The sequence below is a fragment of the Nasonia vitripennis genome, chromosome 2, assembly GCF_009193385.2.
Source record: "Nasonia vitripennis strain AsymCx chromosome 2, Nvit_psr_1.1, whole genome shotgun sequence".
Lineage (NCBI taxonomy): Eukaryota > Metazoa > Arthropoda > Insecta > Hymenoptera > Pteromalidae > Nasonia > Nasonia vitripennis.
The window spans coordinates 33140645-33164585 of record NC_045758.1 but is presented as its reverse complement, the minus strand read 5'-3'; the positions used below and the strand labels follow the sequence as shown (position 1 = coordinate 33164585).

The 23941-nt window shown below is 43.2% G+C and overlaps 3 protein-coding genes across 6 annotated transcripts; all 3 read right to left on the bottom strand.

The window, feature by feature from the left end:
• Positions 1 to 77: 77 nt before the first annotated feature.
• On the bottom strand, positions 78 to 4086 carry LOC100679459 (zinc finger protein 665). 2 transcript variants are annotated; one of them, XM_031924519.1, is made up of 4 exons: positions 3679 to 4065; positions 2690 to 2845; positions 1454 to 2647; positions 78 to 1372 (listed from the first exon to the last, which is right to left on the bottom strand). In XM_031924519.1, exons 1-4 carry the CDS (start codon positions 3865 to 3867, stop codon positions 560 to 562), a joined length of 2352 nt encoding a protein of 783 aa, XP_031780379.1. In that variant the 5' UTR covers positions 3868 to 4065; the 3' UTR covers positions 78 to 559. The 2 variants fall into 2 exon arrangements, with proteins under 2 accessions (XP_031780379.1, XP_016838614.2); XM_016983125.3 differs by having other exon boundaries at positions 1454 to 2845; positions 3679 to 4086.
• A 342-nt stretch (positions 4087 to 4428) lies between these two features.
• Positions 4429 to 7602, bottom strand: LOC100117557 (SET domain-containing protein SmydA-8). The gene is made up of 8 exons (XM_001601707.6): positions 7332 to 7602; positions 6753 to 7007; positions 6458 to 6685; positions 6219 to 6372; positions 6004 to 6160; positions 5576 to 5931; positions 4891 to 4991; positions 4429 to 4797 (listed from the first exon to the last, which is right to left on the bottom strand). Exons 1-8 carry the CDS (start codon positions 7482 to 7484, stop codon positions 4642 to 4644), a joined length of 1560 nt encoding a protein of 519 aa, XP_001601757.1. The 5' UTR covers positions 7485 to 7602; the 3' UTR covers positions 4429 to 4641.
• Positions 7603 to 8240: 638 nt separating this feature from the next.
• Positions 8241 to 23903, bottom strand: LOC100679034 (lateral signaling target protein 2 homolog). 3 transcript variants are annotated; one of them, XM_031924526.1, is made up of 6 exons: positions 23554 to 23903; positions 19821 to 20777; positions 18660 to 18741; positions 14339 to 14835; positions 13791 to 14270; positions 8241 to 12453 (listed from the first exon to the last, which is right to left on the bottom strand). In XM_031924526.1, exons 2-6 carry the CDS (start codon positions 19920 to 19922, stop codon positions 12379 to 12381), a joined length of 1236 nt encoding a protein of 411 aa, XP_031780386.1. In that variant the 5' UTR covers positions 19923 to 20777; positions 23554 to 23903; the 3' UTR covers positions 8241 to 12378. The 3 variants fall into 3 exon arrangements, with proteins under 3 accessions (XP_031780386.1, XP_003425938.1, XP_031780388.1); XM_003425890.5 differs by having other exon boundaries at positions 13791 to 14255; positions 23554 to 23900; XM_031924528.1 differs by lacking the exon at positions 23554 to 23903 and adding an exon at positions 22070 to 22091.
• Between the last annotated feature and the right edge of the window lie 38 nt (positions 23904 to 23941).

The window sequence follows — 23941 nt, the reverse complement described above, 5'->3', positions numbered from 1 at the left end:
ATTTTTTTTTTAAATTCTTTATTATAAAATAATGTTTTTAGAGGTATTATTATTTTTTAAATTTACTACTTACAATATGTGTATAATGCCTTTATAATGACTTGATAATTCATCATTTTATGTATATGTACAAAGTTTACAAACAATCGATTCACTGTACATTGCACTTATAGTGTTATTAATTTTTAAAAGATTGTCTTTAATTATAATACATTTATCTCGCTTTGAACGTATATTTACGTTCCAGGTACTTTCTGTGAGAATCTTAGAAAATTATGTATACATATATACAAATTATTTTCATCATAAATAATATTTGAGTTCATATGCTCTTATAAATCTTAACATTGTATGTACTATTTTTTAGTATTCTACTAAATATCACAATATTTAGTAATTAATTCAACAATATCCTTAAGAAATAATAGCAATAAAAGAATAACAAAGTGGACAATAATAACTAGTTAAAAGATATTGCCATACAATTTAGGTTATCTTAATCTGAAGTAAAACTAAACAAATACTCATGAAAATCTCACTTGGGTAAAAATAAAAGCTTTTACATATTTGGATACAACCCATAATAAGGTGTTTTAAATTGTTTTGAATTTAATTCATATACCTGCGACTCTTGAATTGTAAATGGTTCAAGCATATCTGTTGTCATTGTTTTTTGCTCAGGCACATTTGCGACCATAAATTGACAAGATGGTTCAGTTGCGATCGTTTTGTCAGTTATAGTTTCATCTGATTTCTTTTCTGTAAAAATCAAAACTTGTGATGCAGCATCTATGTCAGTTTGTGGTGGTGTTTCGTCATTGCTCTGCTGTACTCCACTGGCTTGTGTAACTTTACACTTTTTTGTGTGTGCATACAAAGATCCAGCATTATTATATCTTTTGGAACAAATTTTACAAGCATAAGGTCTTTGTCCTGTATGAGTGTAAGTATGTTCATTCAAAGAAGTTAGTCGTCTAAAGGACTTGGAGCAAATTTGACATTGGTATTTAGCTTCTCCTGTATGCATAGTTATATGTCTAGCCAAAGTATTTGCTCTAGCAAAAGCTCTGCTGCAATACTGACAAATGTATGGTTTTTCTCCACTGTGTGTTCTAAGATGCAATTGTAGATAGGTGCTTTTAGTAAAACCTCTACTGCAAATATTGCAAACATATGGTTTTACGCCTGTGTGTGTACGCATATGAGCTACTAATGAACCACTCTGAGCAAAGCATTTACTACAGACTTCACACAAATAACGTTTTTGCACATCTCGAGCGCGCCTGTGCCTTTCTTCATGATTAGCCAGTGATTGAGCTTGAGCAAATGCTTTTGGGCATATCGAACATTTGTGAGGCCTATTACTTTTGTCCTGAAATTGAGTATTTTGTTTGTATTTTCAAAAATTATATATAACGTGAAATTTTATTGAAATAAAACAAAATTATTTTACCTTTTTGCTTTTGGTTGGTGAATTGTCATCCACAGATTCATCATCTGAATCAAACAACTCTTCCTTGTGTTTTAATTGTTGATGTTCTTTAAGTTTGTCTGGTCTTGAAAAATCTTTGCCACATATTGAACAATTATATTTAAATCCAGTGTGAGTCAAAAGATGTCTTTTGAGATTCCTCATTGTGGCAACAAGTACACCACACTGATTGCATTGTATACTTGATTCAGGTATATTGTCATCATTTGAATCATTATCATTACTGCTATCACCTTCATTAAGATCATTATCATCATTGTCAGTCAGATCTGTACTATTTCTATCAGTAAAATCATTAATATTATTAGAATTTTCTTGTACGTTGTTTTCAAAACTTTGTGATTGTGAATTTCCTTCTTCATCAAGAATGTGTGAAGAAGCATCTGGAATTTCATTCAAATTGTTCACTAATTTCACTAATTTATCACTATAATTTGGATGTGTTTTGATATGATCTATAAAAGGTTTGTGATAGGTGAACTGTCTAGGACAAAATTTACAATAAAATTGACCAATTCTGTTATCTTCTGTATTGTAAAACGATGAATTTGATTCATTGCTATTGCTATCATCACATATTTTTCTATTATTAGCATCACTATTTCTTTGTGTCTTATTGTAGTCCATAATTTTATCTTTACACATGTCTAGATTGTGAACAGATAATGCATGACTTTGAACTTTATCAACTGATGGAAATTGTTGATCACATAAATAACAACTATATGTTGTTTCAGGTGTTTTTTTGTGAATTACCGCATGTTTTTCTAACAAAGATAGATTGGCAAATGATTTTATACAATACTTGCATTTATGACGTTTTGTTCGCAATATCAGAGGTTTTTCATCATCACTCTGATTACTATTTTCTTTCACTGCTTGTGATTCTGTTCTAATAAAATTATTCTTATCACTTTGCTCATTCATGGAATAATGGGCTTCAAAATTGATTTGAATCTCCTGACATCTATGGGTTTCCAATGAGAGATTACTCATTCCTTGAGATACTGTGTTATTTTTTGCAACTAAGATATTAGGTTCAAACGTACTGTTGCTGCTGTTCATGTCACATGCATTTCCTATTTCGAATAAAAATTGCTCATGGGTATTTGTACTGTTTTCTTCATTTTGGATTGCCATACAAGAATTTATAATGTTTTTTTGAGCATATGGTACCATAGATTCTATTGTGGTAATAGTTTCAGGCCAATGGTTTGTCGAATGTCTCATAAGAAGGGAATGGCGAAGATCTTGATCACATTTTTCAACTTGGCATTTGAAATTGTAAGACATGTAAACTAGATTGCGACAGTTTGTGCAAATAACCCGAGGTAAACCATCATTTTCTTGAACCTAAAAAATAAAAATATTAATTTTTAAAAAATGACAGTTTAAAAAAATTGATGAAAAACAGTATTTTCTAAAGGGCTCTTGGTTGAAACAAAATCATAACAAAGGCTGAGTGCTCTTTTAATGCCAAACTTTTCCCCTTGTTGTATTCAATGGTTCAATTAATATTTAATTAATGTTAATGGGAAAATAGACTAGAATTAGATTCATGTTACACAGGCAAGTTCTCAATAAAGCTTGTACGAACAATGAAAAAGTGATCCACAGCAAAGCTTTATGCATGTAAAAAGCTAAATAAAAAAAAAATTATTTTTTCACACAACACACAGCCCTACTAGTCATTGAAAACAAAATTTGACATTTCTCCATCAGTGTTGCTTATTTTTTTCGATTTATTTATTTATTTAACAAGTATTTTTTAATATTTTCCACAAAGACATTGATTGTGAGAATTTGAGTACGACATACTTTTACCCAAAAAAAAAGAGTACAAAAAGTGACTTAAATTACAGTTTAAAGAAACTTTCTTTTCATCAAAAGAAATAGTAAAAAAAGATGAGTGTATAGATGAAAGAGCACAAAGCAGCCAGTTTAAAAAATGTTCAAAACACTTTGGAAGCTAAAACGAAAAATATAAGCATGCAACAGGGGGAGACCGCAGCATAGAGACCGTATAGAGGCTAATAGGTGTACGCAAGAGCGCATACAAAAGTAGGGTGTGCATAGGGTAAGGTAGGTAAACAAGTGCTATTCAACAGATAGTCGCAAGTGTATAAGCGGATATACTTATATATATATATATATATATATATATATATATATATATACGATCTAACCTGTACAGCGGCGAATGCCATGAGCTTTTGGGGCAAATCGCCAGCGAACAGAGCCCATCGTTGATCGGTGGAGCTACAGGTCCCGAGACAAAGCCGGCAGGTTCCGTTTGCATCCTGGTTCCCGAGCAGTGCATTATCGCCAGCGACGTGATTAGTCCGGCTCGTCTCGTAGATGTTGACCTCCTCCATTGCACTTAAATATGTATATGTATATTAACGCTGGTGCTGCACGCACGGCGAACGAGTCGCGAATGAAAACGCGGCTCTCGTTTTTTCTTCTCTTCTCTCCGCTGATGTCGTTCGCGGCGAACTGCGCTCTCGAGCTCTCGACTCTGAATGACGGAGTCGTGTCGCTCTCTCGACAGTCTGCACGTCCTCCACCACCAGACTGCCGCACTATCTCCGCAGATGGGGGAGGAAAACAACAACACGGCTTGCCCCCTCCGAACCTCTCGGCTCATCTCTCTCTCTCTCTCTCTCTCAAGTCTCAGTGGTGTGTGTGTGTGTGTGTGTGTGTATAGTGTATTCATCAACTGCGCACGCCGGGACTTGCCGATCAAATGCGGCTCTTGAGAGCGCAAAAAGGATTGGATGCAACGACGAGCGTCTACCCATTGCGGGATGCGGGTAAGGTTTGTTTTTTAACGATTTTCTTACGAGGCGTAAATAATATCGATGGCGAATTGAGGTTATAATTGAGCCGCGTTAATGGGATTCGAGGAAAACGGTAATAACAAAAAGCTGGCTCGATAAAAGTCGCTCTACGCAAATTTCCCAACACGTCGCCAAAGAGACAATGGGTCGGATTATTCCGCTTCGTTTATTAAAAATCGCTTATACACGTATAAAAACGTTCGATATCTCTCTTTCTCTCTCTCTACAACAAAAAGCATAATCGCTGTGTTAGAAGAAGTCCGTTATGGAATACTGCAGACTCGAGATTCGCATAAGCGATATCTCGTGTCACAAGGGCGCCACGGCATTCTGACAGAGCTGCTTTAGGATCATATCCATCTCGCGGAGATTTTTCTTGGCCGTCTTGGCGATTATACCCTCCGGTAGTAACTCCGGCTCGTACTTCAGCAGCTGGTACGCCTCGTTCAGCAGTCGCTTCGATTCCTGGGGGAAAATCGTAAAAAAAGTTTACAGCCCGCGTAAATATTTACATACATACATACATAAGCTTACGAGCGTATATAAAATATGCGTTACTTGTAAAATATTGTAAAGCTGCTCCCTGTCTTGTCTGCGGGCGAACTCGGCGACCGCGGCGTGCATCTCAAAAAGCACCAGACCCCTCACCCTATTCTCCGCTGGAAGAATAAAATACACACCGCGGCGTGTCTGTATACACATTGTACAGGGACAATATATGATAAAAGCTTTATATATGAACCCTATCTTACAACCGATATTTGACCGCGAAGGGGTGTCGTCGCCGCGTCTCTCTCTCTCTCTCTCTCTCTCTCTCTCTCTATGCCTGTTTATAGAAAGGGCCGCGCGCGTCCATTGTATTTCGTGCGGTTTCAAAGGAAAAATCTGCATTATGTACGTCGAGCGCGAGGGGGTGTTAGATTTGAGGGCGCATCGTACAAGCGTATCAATTTAATTGAAGTCTTTCATTCTGACATTCATCGTAGCCATATGGTGTCTCCGAAAGGGATATTACATTTATGGGGCTACTGGTATATATGACTATATCTCTCTCACACAATCCGCGCGCGCGCAGTTACTCATTCGCGGGATGTATGTGTGTTTAGAAAGCTAGAAGAATATAAATCACCCCGCGCGATAACATGTGTGCAAATAAGCCTGCGAGAGAGATGTGTCCATCGTGCCGCGACTTTTTAAGCTAATTTTTAAATAATTCCAACACTTTTTTTTCCGACGCATATACCTGGCACGATGGTCTTGAGGAGGTCGTCGAGTTTCTTGCAGAGGAGTATCTTCTCGCTGATGGTCTCGTTGTCGAGGGCCGGTAGACCACCGGTTTGCTGGCCGATCATCTGTGCCAGTGCCAGTTTCACGTCCGTCATGTAGTAGTGGTTGTCGTGAAGCTTCGAGGCGTGTTTCCTCGCGAAGCTCCTGCAGGCGCCGGCGTCGTTCTTCCTCATCGAGGCCATCTCCTTACCGATCTGCTCGAGCATCTCGTCGACCGAGTTCGAGCTCCTGGAGTTGTCGCACTTGTTGCACCGGTAGTCGGGAATCTCCTGAACCGTGAAGCTCTTCGGCAGCATACAGCCCGAGCAGTCGCTGTTGTTTGTAGGGTTGACGATCGGTTAGCTCAATACTATATAGACATCGATCGTTATCGGTGTGAATTACCTCTTGGAGCACTCGATGGCGTTGAACATGCTGCCGAACTCCGCGGGATCGGAGCAGCGCGGACACGTGCACTCGAAGAACTTGGTGCGCAGGAGGTGATGCCGCCTGTTGGCTGTGCCCCACAGCGGATCCGTGTAGCAGATCATGATGTGCTCACCTGCAAAGTTTGTGACGTGACAATTTTGCAACACCGAGAAACTTACGCTTATGTATACCTTTTTCGATCTCCATCGCCGCCCGTATAACGATGCCTCCCGAGCTGGTGAAGCTTTTCGAGCAGTTCGCCCTGCAGCTGTGCTCCACATAGGACGACTCGTCGTAGACGGCTATCAGCACCGGTTCGCTGATCGGCACTTCGTGTCCGTTGATCTACGCGAGCATGGGAGAGAAATTAACGCTTATACGCGTCGAATAGCTCGAGCTGAACGTTCGAACGTTCTGCGCACACACTCACTTGCATAATACCGGCGGCCCTGGCGATCTCGTCCTCCGAGAAGTCGTGGAGCTTGTTGAAGAAGCGCTTGATGAACCGGGCTATCTCTCGCGGCTCCTCGAGCTCTCCGGATGCCAGTTTGGTAAACCGCTCGTACGCCTCGGGATTCGTCTCCCGCAGGGCCAGTGCCCTCACGACGCCGATGCATTTGTACGTGGGATGCGCTATGCCGAAGCCCGTTATCGTGACCTGTTATGCCATTTTAAGGTGAAACCACATACGTTATGTATATGCGGGTACAGTGTCGAAAAATCACCTTCGTATCTCTGTGCCGCTTGGTGAAGTCGCACTCGGCTCCGTGGCTGGTGCAGGAGGCGCAAAGCGGCCAACCGCAAAGCTCGCAGGGCTTGGCTGTGTCCGATTCCAGAGGCTTATAGCAGCCGAGACATATCGGTACTGTTTCCTGCTGTGGAGCCTGGACCAGAGCGTCGTCCTCCCTTATCACCACTTCGCCGGCTTCGATCCGTCTGATCGCGACGTAGTGACGGCCGAGCTTCTCGTTCTCTACCAACTTATGGTTTGATGGAAAGACGATGAAATTTTCAATTATTTAAATAACCTACCGCTCGCTCTCCACGTGTATATGCCACGCGGTAAGCTTCTATTCTTACGAGAGTGCAGTTTTGCTTCTCTTCTTTCAACAAGCTACAGAGAGATATATATATATATATATATATGAGCTCGAAGGAGGATATTTATGGCTTATGCGTGTACAGCTCTGTTATGTCATATACTTCGGTCATTTTTAACTCGTGGCTGACACATGCTTGCTTCGCCTTATCAGGCGTTTCAGTCATCGTTTTGTTCTCGATAAAATTGAAGGAAATTAAATTACCTTGTAAGACTTGCACTTTGCCGAGTGTTCCCTCCAGTGGGCCTTCTGATGCTCGCGTCCGCAATAGAACACGGACTTGCATCCTCCGCACTTCTGTTTCGCGGGCACTTTGCAAACAGCGCAGACCTCCTCCCTCTCCGTACTGGGCTTCATCTCGTATTGCGGTATGCAGAGCTTCTGTTTATCCTGACAGTTGCAGCTCTGCCACTAATTATATACCGATGATCTGCACTCGTCGACGGCTGCAGCCGAAATGTTTATAGCCGGCAGCGGCTGCGAGTACAGGTCTTCACTTCGAGAAGCATCCTAACGAGAGCTTATTAATAGAACAACGTAAGTATGCAAAGAGTCGAGAAGAGACCAGAAAGGGACAGAGTTTTCCGCTTCGCGAATATTTTCTTCTGCGCGTAACCATAGAACCTGCTATTTAACGATCATTTTTCAATTAGTTAGTCGTTTTTTGAAAGCGTGTAAAAAAGTTACTCCAAATATGAAACGCAGCCTCGCGATGCACAATGTGTATTGTGTTGAAAGCTCGTAAAAACGTATAAATACACTGAGCGAAAGCGTCCGTCGCACAGCAGTTTAATGCATGTATAAATATATGTGTAGGGTCAGTGGACGAAATGAAATATTACAATTTTTAGGATTAAGGGCGATGACGATAAATAAAAACAGTTATTCAATTCTTTTTGATATATATATTTTTTTATTTTCAATATCAATCGAGCACTTGGTTCTTGATCTTAAAAATTGTCCCAACGATATTTAAATTCGTTTTGTCTAAAAGCGTCCGTCGCACAGCAGTTTAATGCATGTATAAATATATGTGTAGGGTCAGTGGACGAAATGAAATATTACAATTTTTAGGATTAAGGGCGATGACGATAAATAAAAACAGTTATTCAATTCTTTTTGATATATATATTTTTTTATTTTCAATATCAATCGAGCACTTGGTTCTTGATCTTAAAAATTGTCCCAACGATATTTAAATTCGTTTTGTCTTGTGATCAAGCAAGTTAAGTTTCAGTTCGGTTGTATTATTTTTGTTTTCATCAGTTTTCTTACTTTATTTTTTATACATTTCATATGCAGCAAGAAAAATGTAAACCTTGCTGACTGAACGATGCCTTATTCTCGACGTATGTATAATATTATGTACTAATCGAAAAGAATCACTTTATGTAGAGATTTGCAGCTATACAAATTAACGTCTAAATGAGGGAGAAAAATTTTTACCTATAGTAAAATGTCTATAATTTATCATTACTTGTTTGCTTATAAGTATAGCTCAACAATCACAGATACACACAATTCTAATCTCACATGTCTCGTACAGGAGGTCATAGTCATACCTGCAAACCAGTAGAAAAACGCAGTTTTAGTTTTATGAGAAGCTTGCTAAATTTTCGTTCCGCTGACGTAAACATTACATTTTCGAGATCTGCGTAGTTTCAAACGGAATTCGCCAACTTAATTATTATTATAATATAATTATATTGTTTATTTATTCGTGAAATGTCGAGTGCGCATTTCAAAACTTGCACTCGCGTATATGACTTTTATAATTAAACGCGCAGCCAATAATACCGACTTGAGTGTAATTATAAATCAATCGTATGTATGTCAGTGTTTGTTAATTTTCTTGCCTGTATATTTTATTTTTATACGAATGTATAGCACTTTTTCCTTTAACGGTTCACTATATTTTGCTGAGGATTTATTTTTTAGTAAGAATACGTTTGCAAAACGATGCAACTACTATATTGCAAATCACGTTCCAAAAAAAAAATGTGAAATTGTACATGAGCAAACATACAGAATCTAACTGAATATTCAACACACATAAAATATTTAGAAAAAAATTAGCATCACTCTGAAATCATTAATTAAGGTAACCCAGCAAAAAAATATACCTTAATTAACGATACTTCAATCCCTGGACAAAATCACAATATTTATAATATATTTTTTTGACAAATGGAACATAAAATTGTAAAATCTGTTTTTTTAATCCTGACTATAATACTGGCAAGTGCAGCGCTATATCGCAGTGATTATCTGTGACAATTAATATAGTGTTATTAGATAAATGAGATGTTTTTTATTATACGGATTACACATGCGTATATTCATTTTATTATATGCATATACACGTGCGTTTCGATAAAGTATTTATTATTTTGGCAATGCAAGACAAACAAATTTCTTTGTTCTATTTTTTTAAACTTGCATGGAGTTAACAGAAGTTAAATATGTCAAATAAAATTCGCACGTTTTCACATTTCGTATTGGGTCTATATCAAATTTACATCTTTCATATTGCACTTCCTCATTTAAAACCTAGCATTGCTGTTGAGCGCAATTGAACACGTTCGATTGCGTTAAAACATCTCAGTCCAGAGATAATATGAATAAAGATGAAAATACGATTTCACTTATAATTGTTGGATCATAAAATTTCAAAAAGTAAGTCTCGTTTTCTTTTTAAAGTATAGTTAACCATCATTTAATTTGTATAACATCTAAACGCTAAACTTATTAATGTTTAGTACTAATAAAAAAAACTTATTCTATTTATAAAAATTAAATATTGAGAGCCTTTAGCAATAAAAATGCATCAACATTAAAATATTGATATGCATAACGGAAAAAAACGTATCTTAACAAAATAATTTAACATATGCATGTTTCACATAAATTACTGCATGCGGTTTTTTAAAAATTATATTTAAAAAATGATAAAATCGTTCATTTTCATCTGTCAAAACCGCTAATCAGCAAGAGTCTTTTGTACTGACAACCCATATAAACGCAGAATGATAACACAAAATGTAAAACTATTAAATTTGCATTCTCTGTTCATCCATCAAATTTGAATATATATGCATGTACTTACATAGTCGCTTAATAACGACCTAATGTTAATAGTTGAACGCACGCTCTCACTTGTAAATTGTACATAGAAAAAATTAAGAATAGATGAAACGATAGAATGAATCGCAATAAAACGAGCGAACGTGTTCGATCGCACAATATCCGCTTTTTTCGTTATTCGATTTTTTCAACCTTTTCTTTACACACAACTCTTCATGTTCTTTTATAACAAATCACCAAAGGTACGCTCAAATCGTCACACTCGCACATACCAGAACCACGTTATACTTCTTTCATGTATAAAAATTACAAATGAATTGAAGGTTGCCTAAAATCTGCCTCAAAACCGTCACCATCATTCTCTGTTTTTTCTTCTATTTATTTAATCTGCTTTATTTCCAGCTAACTTTTTTTTTATATACCTCCGCGTAAAATGGTGTGCAGTTTATATAACAGAAAATAGTAAATTTTGAAAGTCATTAAATTATAACTCTACGGTTACTAAAAAGCAAAAAAAATTAAGATCAACTTTACACATCGTTTGAGCATGAGAGTGAGTTCAAGTCCTTGCATGTTTCATTTATGTTTCGTTATTTTGGCAGAAGGCCCTCACTCATTCTTTGCTTGTGATGAGTGAACTATAGAGCTACAGAAGTAGAGTAGTAGTTTACTCGTTCATTATTGTACGCTTTATTCATTTATATAACATGTATTTTTGTATTTGACGAATTTCATCAAAACCAGTAGACGATTAATACTTTTAAAAAACATTACAACTAACGTAAATATATGTATGTACGTAATAATAAATGTAATAATTTTGAGATATTTCCGTTGCAGCAAGCAATGGATGCTACTCAAAATATTCTAATCATTTAAAACAAGAAACATTATTTTATTCATATTTCATATTAGAAATTAATAAAAATTCATGATTCCTATACATTTCATCAAGATTAATCACTAGCAGAATTAAGGTGAATTTGGCAAGTTTTTATCGATTAATGCTTTCTTAAAAGATGAGTTTCCCTTTAAGATCATATTCGTTATTTTATATTAAGAAAAATAATCTCTTATTTATCACTACTTTAGTAAGATCCATTAAGATCTTTTTCATCAATTACGAGTGAAAGTTATAGAAGAATATATATATATTTTTTTTATTTTTTCAATTTTATTATCGCATTTTTATCCTTTATCATTGAAAAGTTTCCTAAATATAATCGAGAGATAATTTGTGCTCTCGATAAAATCTGTGATATATAGATACATAGTCGCGTATAATTATGCAAAATTATACATGATTATATGTTTTCTCTCTTTTTTTCAAAATAGAGCCAAAAGTGGTACACTTTGTGATTTCACAGAAATACAGGACGATACATTGTCCGCTTTAGAGATTATTTTTCTTAAACTCAGTCGCTTCTAAGTATCCTTATTTAAAGCAGTCCTTAATGAAATAAAAGAAAAACAAGGTACGCGACCCTATCACAAAGCCACCCTTACGAAGGTGTGCTGCTTTTTAAGTTTTTTTTTTCTACGTGTCTTAAGTACATTTTGGACTTTCACTCGATTGCATGCTCAAATATACACCAGAAACAAAATTTGCATATCAACCTATTAAAATATATTTTTCTTTTTATAAATTAACAAACAAAAAACTGTTTACATTTAATAATAAAACGTTTCAATACTTTTCTTAATCAAACAACGATAGCATGAATTTAACAAATGCGATACAAACAAGCTATAACTTTAAAATTATTCATTCTTTTTTCTCAGCTTATTAGTTATTTAATCGTTGAAATCAGTTAGAACTAAACTCCAAGACTGATTCTAATGAATATATCTGAATAACGATTTAAATGATGTTTCCAGTGTATTTGTAAAGGTAAAGTCGACCTTAAATCAAGAGAATGAATAGTGATTAGGCACCGAGAGCAGACTTCTTTAGATGCTTCCTCCTTTTCTAAGTCTCTGACCGAGTCCCCGGCGCAGAGGTTGCTTCGGTGACAGTGAGGGTGAAACTGATGAAATTCGTGATGATAATGGTGATGAGTGATGATCGAGCACCACTGCTGCTGACCCGATCAGTTTGATTCAATTCGCACGACGCGGCTGCTGCGCGTCACCGTAGATCCTTGCAAAGATCCACGGTTCACCATTCTCACCAGCAGAAAACGGACAATTCTTTGCCGTGCTCGCTCGTGTGCCTCCACGTTGTTACTGCTTGAGCCTTCAACTGAAACAAAGATCATCGCATAAGTAAAGAGGCCAATGGAAAGGCTATGAAATTTTTCATCTCGTTCCCCGAGAAGGAACACATTCGTGAGCGAAGTATTTTATTCGGTACCATCGCTCACATCTGCTCGAATCAATTGAATGTTACAAACAGTTTTACTGCACGGAATTCATGGGTACCTAAATTTACATCGGTATAGCAGTAGGCGATAAGGGGATATTGGATTTTTTTGCTAGCTCGACAGACGTATAATAGAATATATTGCTATTCATACGGACTGAATTCTCAGCAATGCAGATGTATCATGTTTGAAGGATCGCGTGTACCTACTACGATTCTGTATACTTTTCATTTAAATATTTACATTTCGCGAAAAAACATTTCATATTTCGTTCTTTAGTACGCAAGTTCGCGATTTTTTTCTGCTCTCACTCTAAGTGATCACCCAGACCCGCGCAGTAGTAACAACCTGATAGCGCGAACGAGAAAAAGCTCTGAAAACAAAAAGCTAGAACGAGAGAGAAAATAGTTTACATAACTCAAGATGGCCGACAGGAGAGAGGAATAGAGTGAGAGTATGTATAACTGAGAGAGAAGGGTACACCCAATGCGGGGCGTGGCTTGCGAAAATGTTCGACGAGGGCTGCTACTCGCCTTTCACACTCTGCGTTCTCTCTCTCTCTCTCTCTCTCTCTCTCTCGCTTACAGCTATAGCACGTACACACGAGAAAGAGAAAGAGGGTGGGTGTGCAGAAAATCGCCCGACCATTCAAGGCGAATGGCGCAGCATGCTACTACCCCCGAACCACAAGCAGGGTGCGAGGAGAGAAGAGGAGAGAGAGAGAGAGAGAGAGAGAGAGAGAGAGAGAGAGAGAGAGAGAGAGAGAGAGAGAGAAAGAGCGACGACGATATCGAGAGAAGGATGGCGAAGAGGGAGCGGATGCAAGTGAGAGCGAGCGAGAGAGAGAGAGAGAGAGGTTGGATCGAGCAAGTGGAAAGAGGAAGAGAGGGGAATTACTACGGATGCTACGGTAGCGTACTATGAGTTGTACTCCAGGCACACCGATACACTCGTGAACGAGTATGTTTCCCGCACGCCCCTCTTTCTCTCTCACGTTAACAGACCTTATCTTTTTCCTTCTCACGCACTCTTCTCTTTCTCTTTTCTATATGTGGAGCAGTGTTAACGGTTTGAGCATCCAATTATTATTATTGTTGGGAAATTCGCGTGCCTGTCAGGAAGGTTCAAAGCGGGACAATCGCAGTTCGGGTCAGTCTCTTCTATTTTCTTCTGCGTTATAATTCGCGCGTGAAAACTTTGTTCTTCAAATGCGTACCTGTTGCATCTTCTCGAAGTCGAGGCAAGGCCTGGGCAGTCTATGGGGTGGCCTGTGCCGCTTCCTGGGACTGCAAGCCCCGATAACGTCGAGGTCCGCCAAGTCCTGTTGCTGCTGCTGGAGCAGTTGGGACGGGGGCGGCAGCAGCGGCTGCTGACTGTGATGGCCGTGCGACTGATGATGATGGTGGAGGTGGTGATGGTGGTGCGAATCGAGGTTCGTGTACGAGTGGTACTGAGAGTGAGGCCTGGGTCGCGAACGAGGCCTATGGTGATGAAAGCGCGGCGGGTACTCCGACGACGAGCCGGAGGCTATGCAGGCGGACGATGAGGAGTAGGCCGAGGCGTGAAAGAGCTTCGGGGGCGGCGAGAGCGAGCGCACCGGCTTGTGAGCATCCGTCGGCGGCGAGCTCCTGAACTGGACCGGCTGCGAGATCGCGCTGCCGCTGCGACTGTAGCACAAGCCCTGCGAACGACAAAGCTTTATTGATCACGTTGCCCTGCAACGTACAGACATATAGGTATAGCGTCGATCCCTCGTCGACTCACCTCTTCGTCGCTGGAGCCGGAGCCAGCTTCACGGCCGGTCCTGCTCACCGGCGCCGAGTAAGTCGTGCCGACGATGCCGTCCCCGTCGGTCTGCTTGTGCTGACTCTGCGAAGAGCAGCCGGCACTGCTGCTGTTGGCTTCTGACCACTTTCGCTTCTCGGGTGCGGCGTTCGGCCTGACAAGCAGCGGAGTCTGGGCGGTCGAGGTGCTGGCCAGCGTCGGAGCAGCCTCGACGACCTTTGGCCCATTGATCACCTCGAGCTCCTCCTCGGAGCTGTGCTGGTCGGTCTGGGCGAGCCTCAGCAGAAACTCGTAGGACTGCTCGATCGGGGGCGTCTCGGTGCTGCTGCAGCCGCTGCTGCTACTCGGCATCTGATGCTGGAAGCCGAAGACCGAGGAAGGCGTCGTCGTCGTCGAGGGTGGCGAGGCGCCGAGATCCGCGTCCGAGGGCACCGCACTGTCGCGAGCCGCTCCAGCCTCTTCGAGACTGTCCATAGCTGTGGAAAATTTATATATTACATTACAATTTTGTTCCCTCTTTCAGCCAGAATCCCTCGGCTATTTCTGCACCTCTTTCGAGTCGACTGCGAAAGGCCCTTTTGCGAGAGAGTACGAAAGGGGCGATTTTTACAATCGATTAAGTTTTATCGCTGGGAGAATATACACCCGCGGGTGCAAATTTCGTCTCCCCTGCATGCGTCTAAAAATAAACTACGTAATATATACAATGGATTTTTCGAAAAGCGACGCGACTCGCGCGGCAAAATAGTCGTATTCGAATGTAAATTTATTACCGTAGATACACATCGCGGCGCGCGCGAGACTTCGCTCGTGCTTTACTAAGTATACAATATGCATTGATGCGCGGAAAGTACAGCTCGCTATTGAGTGTCTTGACCTTTGCATTTCCCACACGACTATATACGTGTACTCGCTCTAATTAAACTTTATATTTATCCGTAACGTTTTTTTTTACGCGCTCCTGCAGGCGTGCGGATCGATGACGTAACGTGAACCCAAGACGACAGCCACGCCCTTATATTTATTGCCATTTGTTTGCAAGTGAACTGTGTATTACACTATTGCTGAATACTTTGAAAAGCGTGAAAGTATCATCGCAGATTCGCGAGGATATATCCGGTGCTTATCGAACGGAGAATTTGAAGGTTCTTTCAAAGCACGATATTTTATATCAATGTAAATATAACAGTTTTAAGAAACAATTTCGTCCAAAATACTTCTCTGAAATACAAGTTCGCACGACTTATTCTTCGCAGCGGTATAATTGCATGACTTTTGTCATTGAATTTTGTCACGCCGCTACATACCCGCAGAGCTTAACGCGGACGAAGAAAATAAACCTATATTATACTCTCTCGCAGCTTTAATCCACGTTATTATCTCCCTCTCGCGCTGCACGTATATCGCCAAATGATTTACGATCCCGCGATTGCATCTACCGCGTGTGTGTACTACTTTGACAGAAAATAACGACACGCAGTCATGCATCGAATAAAGTTACGGTATATGGAAAAAACGTCGGAGCTTTGTACTCGACAAAAGCTTCACGCAAAGCCGAAGCGCGCAGCTGTCAGTGCTGGTTGACACTGCATTTTATTGAGAGAGAGATACAGAGAGCCCGAATCGGCCGGCGTCGCGCGAAATCAAAATAAAAGCGGATCCTTCAAGCTGCCGACTCCATTACGTGACCCAAGTATCAGCTGATCGATAGATGTCGGCGGTGCGGCGGCGGCGCTACGCTCTCGCACGAAAACATCGACTGTGTGTGCCGGCGCGCGCGCGAGCGCGTGTGCTGCATCCCGAAAAGCTCTCTCTCTCTCTCTCTCTCTCTCTCTCTCTCACTCTGCTCCGAGGGAGCCGGCCGAAATTTGATTACGAGGGCTTAAAGCGAATTTTCGGACGAAACCCGATAAAAAGAGAGGAGAGCGTACGTAGCGGAGCGTGAATTTTATGCCAACCCCCAAGATTGCAGTTCAAAGGGCTTCCTTTTTTTCCAGGGTGCGAAACGTGTACCAACGGTTTTTAATTGCGCTAAAACTTGACTTAATTTGGCAGAACCGTGTTTTGAGTTTACGAATTTTTTAAAGTTTTCTCGAATATTGCATAAAAGTCGCTCGCGGTATAAGCGTGTTTGTACGACGCGAAGCGAGATGCCGAGAGGAAACAAAAAGCTCGTAAAGGGCGCCACGAGCCTGATGCGCATTATCAAGATAATTTAATTACCGCGCGAAATTCTGCTCGAGGGAGAGAGAACGCGTTCGCTTTTGAATATTACAGGCCTTCATTTTTCCAATTAAAGAAGTACATTAACGAGGCCTGCTGCAGCGCAACGTCTGCGACACGTTCGGCCAAATTTAGCTCTCTTGCTCTCTCGGTGTGTGCCACAGCTGCTCCTGCTTCGTCGCGTCGTGGGAACGCGTGGGACACGTCGTAAAAGCGCTTGATTCCAAACAAATTCTTTATTTCGACAAACAAGAACCTTCCCGTTGTCCTATATAATATACTGCACACGGCGTACATATGCGCGTGTGTACGTGCGCAAACTTTCATCCACAGTAGCGGCTATTCAAATAGCAATAGTTTGAATAGCGCCGAGAGCAATAATTTAGCTGCGATCAATATTTCGCGCACTGGGTGAGAGAGAGAGAGAGAGAGAGAGAGAGAGAAATGCATCGCTATAGTCTGTCTCTATACAGTCGAACAAAAAAAGAAAAAAAAAGGAGAGAAATATCCACGAGGCGCGCGTCGCAGCTTGCCGCGATGCGCGCACCTGTCGTTTCATAATCGTAAACACACGGCTAAGAGGCCCCGATATAACACTCGCATCGAGATTACATTTGCGAATACATACCCCGCACACACACACACACACACACATACATGGATTCTTTATCGGCAAGCGGTCTGCTGCAGCGGCAGCTCTTTCCTTCTTTTTTTTTATCCTCTCCGTTATCGCGAGAGGCTTTTTTCGCCTCGAGCAGAAATTACATGCCGTCGCGCGCGCGCGCGCTGCTCCGCAGATTAAACAGAGCTGCATACTCGCCGCGACGTCGCTTTTTTATTTAAGCCACTGCACGTGCGTTCAGACGAGGTATTTTGAATCATTGATTGAACGCGCTCGCGCTTTGCACTTCCTCCTGTGCTGCGCTTCACTCGGTCTTTCGTATACATGCGTGTATAGTTTCGACGAATTTTGAATTTGGCGCGCGGCTTTGGAAAAAAAACGCTGGAAAATCGATCGACGTGGATAATTGATGCGGCGAGTGATCCGACGGAAAAAAACGTGCAACTTTGGATGAAAGTAGCGAATTAATAGTATCACACAGGCTTTAATTTTAGTCCGGCGCTATAGAGTCGATAAAGTCGTGTCAGTGGAAAATGCAGATTAAAGCATCGACTATCGTAGTACACAGTGCAATAGACGTATAGGTGTATAGCAGCGCGGAGGTACATTCTTGAATCGAGCGTGAGAGAGAAAGAGAAGCCAAGTCAAGTTTTCCTCGCGTCAAAGTACCGCCTATAATATACATGTATAGCGCTCCGCGTGCCAGAAGCCCAGTCACGCTATCTTTGTTTCGCGATTCAAGAAGCGGCACACACTGCACGTGCCCATATACCTAATACACACACAAGACGTAAGCGATCTTATCGTATCATCAGCCCCCCCCCCCCCTCTATATAGTGCTCTACTGCTGCTGCTGCTGCTTTATATACGCGCGCGTCTGATTTGCTTAAGCTGCTCGCGAGCTAGCGCGCCAGGAGTATTTAACTGCGGAAATTGCGCCGAGCCGAGCCTTTTACGTAAAGATGTATGAAGCGATATCTCGCGCTGTACGCTATACACATACCAAGCCCTTATAATACCTGACGTCTCGTGCTTTTGCTCTTTTTTTATACTATTTACAGCTGGGTTTTGGAATAATTTCCGAATTATAACTTTATTAAACCGAGAAACTCGAGTATAACTGCACAGTTTTATCCTTCGTGTCGCGTTTTATTAATAACCCAATAATTTCTACACGAAGCGCTTTGCATAAAGATAAGAGTTCGCCTTTCTCTACTCTCTCGTGTTTCGAATTACGGAGTAAAATATTTTTTCATTACACGCTAATCGCAATGCAGTTTCGATCGGTTGTATACACGTAAATAAAAATAGAGCCTCGCTCTGACGCTTCCGATGTGTGGAATAATAACTTGGTCAAAAGTCGTCGACCTCACTACTCGAGAGAGTTTATGTCGTTGCACGAAGCGAACCGTTAAAAAATTTTAATAAACAGGAGCAGTAGGGTTCGACACTCACCAGTGGACAATTCGTCGGCGATGTCACCTCCATTTTGGAACTCGTCATCCGACTCAGTCCCAGAATCATGGTCGTCGTCCGCCTGCGGAAGAGAGAATCGTTAAATTAATCGATATAAACATCGACGCATTATTATTATTTCGCGTTATTGCATAACCACACGCGTGAGAGATAATTTAAAAGCGAGAACGGAGAGAAAACAGCAGCGAGGATCGTTCATAGCGGGCGAGTGAATAAATTTCGCTTACGAATTCGAACGTGAGAGATAAGGCATTTGTACTATACCATTCAATTCAGCGAGAAACACGTGCTCTCTCTCTCTCTCTCTCTCTCTCTCTCTCTTTCTCGCGCGCACGGTCATTTTCGTTATCGCGAAGGAAAATAATGAAATCGTATGCGCGAATCTTCGTCATAACTCAAAGAGATCATCTTTATGCCTTTGTCTCCGAGCTTGTAAAATATGTTTTCGAAGCAATAACCTATGATTAACGACTTTGCTTCGCTGATATGTCGACGAATATTTAGTGTAATGGAAACTTTTCTCAATAAATAACACTGGTAAAAATCTAGTCGCTGCTTGAACCAACCCGCATATGTCTCGCGATTAAATTCTTCAATATTATGCAGTATAGAGTTCATTAAAATTAACGCCATCCAAAAAACAGAATATTCAGAGTCCGTCGCGCGCACATAGCACAACAAATACGCGCTGCACGATTCCATCGCGCCGGGATCGTAGTGCCGGTGCTGCAGCCAACTTTTCTCTCGTATCATATTCGCCCCTTATCTGCGACAATAAAAGCCGGCGGCAGCGCGTAGCCTCGAGAGAGACCGGCCGGAGCAAAAGGAAAAAAAAAAGAAATGAAGAGTTCCCTCTCAACGTGCACGCACCGGCTTCTCTATAATAACATCCTGCGACGCTCTCGCGAATTCTAAAGCGCCCTCCCGACGTCGTTACTGACTGCGCCGACGAGGTTCGATAATTTACTACTGCGAGCGATGCTGCGATGTCGAAAAAAGTTGCCTGTACACGGCGTATATCACGGCTGAAAGACAGAGAAGGAGAGAGAGAAAGCAGCGGCGAGGAGAGACTGAGAGACTCCATAATACCTACAGAGCGTTTGTAAAGTAAGAGAGTGAGAGAGGAGCAACATAACCTACCTTCTCTTGATTGGGATCCTCGTTGAGCGAGTGAGTCCTTAGCTTGTGCGTGAGGAACTTGAGCATAGTTCCGTCGAATCGTGCGGCCGATGGGTCACTCATCTCGTTGTGTGTGTGTGTGTGTGTATCTCTGTCTCGCGACAAGCCGTATAGGTATTATACTAGGTATACTGTAGCACAGCACAAACAACAATCACTCGGCGCGCGCGCGTGTATATCGTATATCAGCGTCGGTCTCCCACGCACTGCTGTGTATATACTCTGCATCGACTGCCGAGAGTCCCGCGCGCGTCCCCGGCGTTGCGTTTTCTCTCGAGCAGCCAACGGCACTGAAACTTTTCGGTGGCTGAGCGGCGTTTCCCTCCTGCAGGCTCCGGTCTCTCGTGTATAACTCTCTGCGTGTGTCTGCAGAGGCCGCCTACGTGCGATGCGATGCGACCTCGGCGCCTCCAATGGAAGGAGGAGAGAGAGAGAGAGAGAGAGCGTCGAGTCCCCACTTTACAAACTTATGTGCTGCTCCTGAGCTCTCGTATTTTCGGACTGCTCTCACAGGCGTCCCGATTGAACATTTTCCGATGCAACAAGGCTATTCACGCTGCGCTCGACTCTTCCTTTCCAGCGCTGCTGCGGCAGCGGCGGCGGCGGCGATTAGAGCCGTGCCAACAACGGGAGAGAGAGCAGATAAGCAGCGGCAGCGGCGGCGGCGTGGTAACGGCGGCGCGCGCGCGCGCGATCAATTCGTCTGCTCCGTCTCGCTCGCAGCTGCACGCGGGCTTGACGACGCCGGCAATCCTCAACTGACGCTCGACACTTTATTATGGCGCCTTCGCGGCCTCCTTCTCGCATCCTGTGTCGCTCTTCCGGCACTCATTCACTCCGCTGCGGGATTTCCATCATGAACTTCGCACTGGCCGCGATGTCGTCCCTCCTAAGGTCGGCAGATGCTTACGCTGCATCCTGTAATGAAAAACAGACAGACTCTTGACTCGATGCCGTGATCGATTTGCACGTCGGCGCGTTGAACCCCGACGTCGCGTTCGATAAAAGCTGCTGCTGCTGCTGCTGCTGGGTAGGCAGGTATAGCCAGGCGTGCAGGGGGACGTGAGGAAAATAGAAGAAAAGAGAGAAGGAACCGCGCGAGGAACTTTTCTCCTGCGCGCGGCCGAAAAAGAGAGAAAAGGAGCCAGGCCTATCTCTCCGAATCTCGGGAGAAAAAAAGAAGAAAGGTAGAGGTAAGGTAAGAAGAGGAGCTAAAGAAGAGGATGATGAGCCGCTGCGCTGCAGGGGAAGCACTGGAAAAGTGTCTGGATAGTGCTCTCGAGGTCTCTTTGTTGGACCTACGCACTGTGACGCGGGGTTTCGCTCTACTCTGCTGAAACGCGCTTCGCCATGGACCGAGGAAATTAATGAAACGTTATAAAGAGAAATGCGGCAAAGAGTAATGGGAAATTAAAAAGAGCGAGAGAGAGAGACAGAGAGAGCTGCGAGCACGAGCGGCGATGAGAAAGAATGGAGCGAGTCGGTGTGAGAGAGCGAGTGCGGATAATGAAAAAGAATGAGGAAGCGTGAGAGGGAGAATGAGAAAGAATGAGAAAGAGAGAGAGAGGGGGGGGGGGGTCAGCAGAGGGAGCTGCCGCGAAAGAATGACAGAAAGGGGGAGAGAGAGAGAGAGAGAAAGGCTTATACGTGCCCCTCGTCTTATAGCCGCTTTGAACCGAACCTCTCTCTCTCTCTCTCTCTCGTTCATTGAGAAGGAGAGAGAGAGGCAGGCGCGTGTATACACGATCTCTCTCTCTCTCTCTCTCTCTCTTCAGCGTTCTTACACAGAGGACCCTCTATCTCATACGACTAATGCTCGTGTTCCACAAAACCGTCATCGAGTTTGGCCGCTCAATGAAAAATTTAACGAATTTCGCTCTCTGGACTGGCACACAGATGTCGAGGCTTATCCATTATTCACCCGGGATCCAAGAGATCCTCGCGAATTTTTTCCAATGCATATAATAACGCGCGCTTACCTGTACATCGCCATAGGCTTTCGAGAAAAAGAGAGCTCAGTCCGCGCAGCTCGTAAAAGCTCGAGTGCGTAAATCAGAAAGAAGTAATACCAGGGCTGCGAGCCGAGACCCGTGAATTTTACTGCGGTATACAAGGGCCGGGCGACGCGGGGCGGTAGAAAAAAGGAGAAGAAGGTGCAGCAGCAGCAGCTTCGAAGAAAGAAAGCCTGCACTTTTTAACGCTTTGTATACCAGCGATCCTTTTCACGCACAGCCAGCAGAACGGCTATTCAATAGACGAGCCTCTCTTTTTCTCTCACTCGCTTTCGGCTCTCTCAATAAGCGAGATTTACGACGCGGGCTGAATTCAAAATCTATCGGAACGACACAGCGCTGGGAAATTTCGGCGTCGGGTGTACACAGCTTCACCATTGATCCGATAAGAGGCGGAGAGAGAGAGAGAGAGAGAGAGAGAGAGAGAGAGAGAGAACGAGCGGGAGAGGGGAAGCCAAGGAGGAGCGGGGACTACTTCTAGTAGTACTAGTAGTAGTACGAGTAGTAGTAGTAGTAGTAGTATGCCACCCCCTGTGTCTCTCTCTCTCTCTCTCTCTCTCTCTCTCTCTCTCTCTCTCTCTCTCTCTTTCCTGCGTCGTCTCTCCGGGTTTATACGCTCGCTGCATGCGCGGCTCGACTTCGGCCGCGACGCCGTCTACGCAGGCTCTTGTGAATGGATATATTTGCGCGCGAGAGGCCGCCAAGGCTACCGTGCTCCGCTTTTACGTATATACACGAGAGCCACCCGCACCGCCCCCGAGCGCGCGCGTAAGCAAGCGACGTGACTCACTTTGTTTGATATGCTCGCGCTGTACATCCTAGCTTTTCCATGTACTCGGATCGACGAGAAAACCATACCGGCACGGCATACGAATCGTCCTCTTAATCAAGTAGCTTTCACTTCCTTTAGCGGTCGGTGTAATTTTTTTTCTTCCTGCGCGCCTTCACACACACTGACATAAGTATCGCGCGACGCTTCCGCGAGTTTACGCGAAAATTAACGCCGCGACCGGCCGATGCGTGAAAGAGAAAGAGAGAGAGAGAGAAAGACGAGTCTAAGTATAAACGTAAGAGAGAGAATGCGGGGAGAGCTGTGCGGCAAAAGGAAAAACACGAAGCTCCAGCGGAGGAGATGGAGGTATACGGAGTAGTAGTGAGAGCGCGTGTGTGTGTGTGTGCGCGCGCGCGCCCGCGCGAGCGTATAAGAGGAAAAGGTAGGGAGGCTAGAGTAGAAAGGGGATGACAAAGGATGCCGAGAAAGGACGGGCTGCGCGCGTACACAGGGCGAGAGAGAGAGAGAGAGAGAGAGAGAGAGAGAGAGAGAGAGAGCACGAAATGCAGCGTTCCCGGATCTATAGATGAGCGTTTTTTACGTAAACACTGCGAATTAATTGATCCGCGATGGGAGAGTCCCAAGATTATCCCCGATACGAAAAAGCGGATCGCAGCTCTCTGCTACAAAATCAATCGCGCGCACGGCGTGTTTATAGTTCGGGCGACATCGAACGCCACGGCGAGAGGAAAAAAAGCGATGGGTGCAGGTCGCGGGCGTCCGTTCACTCCGCGGCTATATGTAGCGAACGCGCATAGTCGTAGGTATAGGAATCGAGGAATGACAGAAGAGCGAGTAGGTAGCTGGCGTTGTACAACTCTCGTGTTACATGTAGGTGTGTATAACATACCTGCGAGCTCCGAGGAAGCTCTCGCTGCTGTACTCCGTATTCTCGAGAACGGAGCTGCTGCTCTCTCTCTCTCTCTTCTCGCGACTACTGAACTACCTGCACTTTGCGTACGCGATGCACACACGGAACTGGAGAATATTAACGTCCTGGCCGCAGCAGCCAGCACGGCTGCACGCACTAGCTGTGCGAGCTGCGCGAGAGAGAAGGAAGCCAATGGCGCTCCGCGTATATACTGGCGTACTGGCTCTCTCTCTCTAGCTCGCTCGGTTCACAAAGAGCACCTACACACACACACGGAGCGCGAGAGAGTGGCGGTGTATATAGCTATATATCGCGCAGCGAGTGCGCGCAGTCGCGTTCGTATACTTCACCTATTACGCAAAGCCTC

Coding starts and splice junctions, on each gene's coding strand:
- LOC100679459 (XM_016983125.3), bottom strand. CDS start 3,867: ATGGAGGAGGTCAACATCTACGAGACGAGCCGGACTAATCACGTCGCT. Junction 2,846..3,678: donor TGGCATTCGCCGCTGTACAG/GTTAGATCGTAT, acceptor TTTATTTTTTAG/GTTCAAGAAAATGATGGTTT. Junction 1,373..1,453: donor CACCAACCAAAAGCAAAAAG/GTAAAATAATTT, acceptor ACTCAATTTCAG/GACAAAAGTAATAGGCCTCA.
- LOC100117557 (XM_001601707.6), bottom strand. CDS start 7,484: ATGAAGCCCAGTACGGAGAGGGAGGAGGTCTGCGCTGTTTGCAAAGTG. Junction 6,686..6,752: donor AGCGGCACAGAGATACGAAG/GTGATTTTTCGA, acceptor ATGGCATAACAG/GTCACGATAACGGGCTTCGG. Junction 6,373..6,457: donor GGGCCGCCGGTATTATGCAA/GTGAGTGTGTGC, acceptor ATGCTCGCGTAG/ATCAACGGACACGAAGTGCC.
- LOC100679034 (XM_031924526.1), bottom strand. CDS start 19,922: ATGAGTGACCCATCGGCCGCACGATTCGACGGAACTATGCTCAAGTTC. Junction 14,836..18,659: donor CGCCGACGAATTGTCCACTG/GTGAGTGTCGAA, acceptor AATTTTCCACAG/CTATGGACAGTCTCGAAGAG. Junction 14,271..14,338: donor CCGGCTCCAGCGACGAAGAG/GTGAGTCGACGA, acceptor TGATCAATAAAG/CTTTGTCGTTCGCAGGGCTT.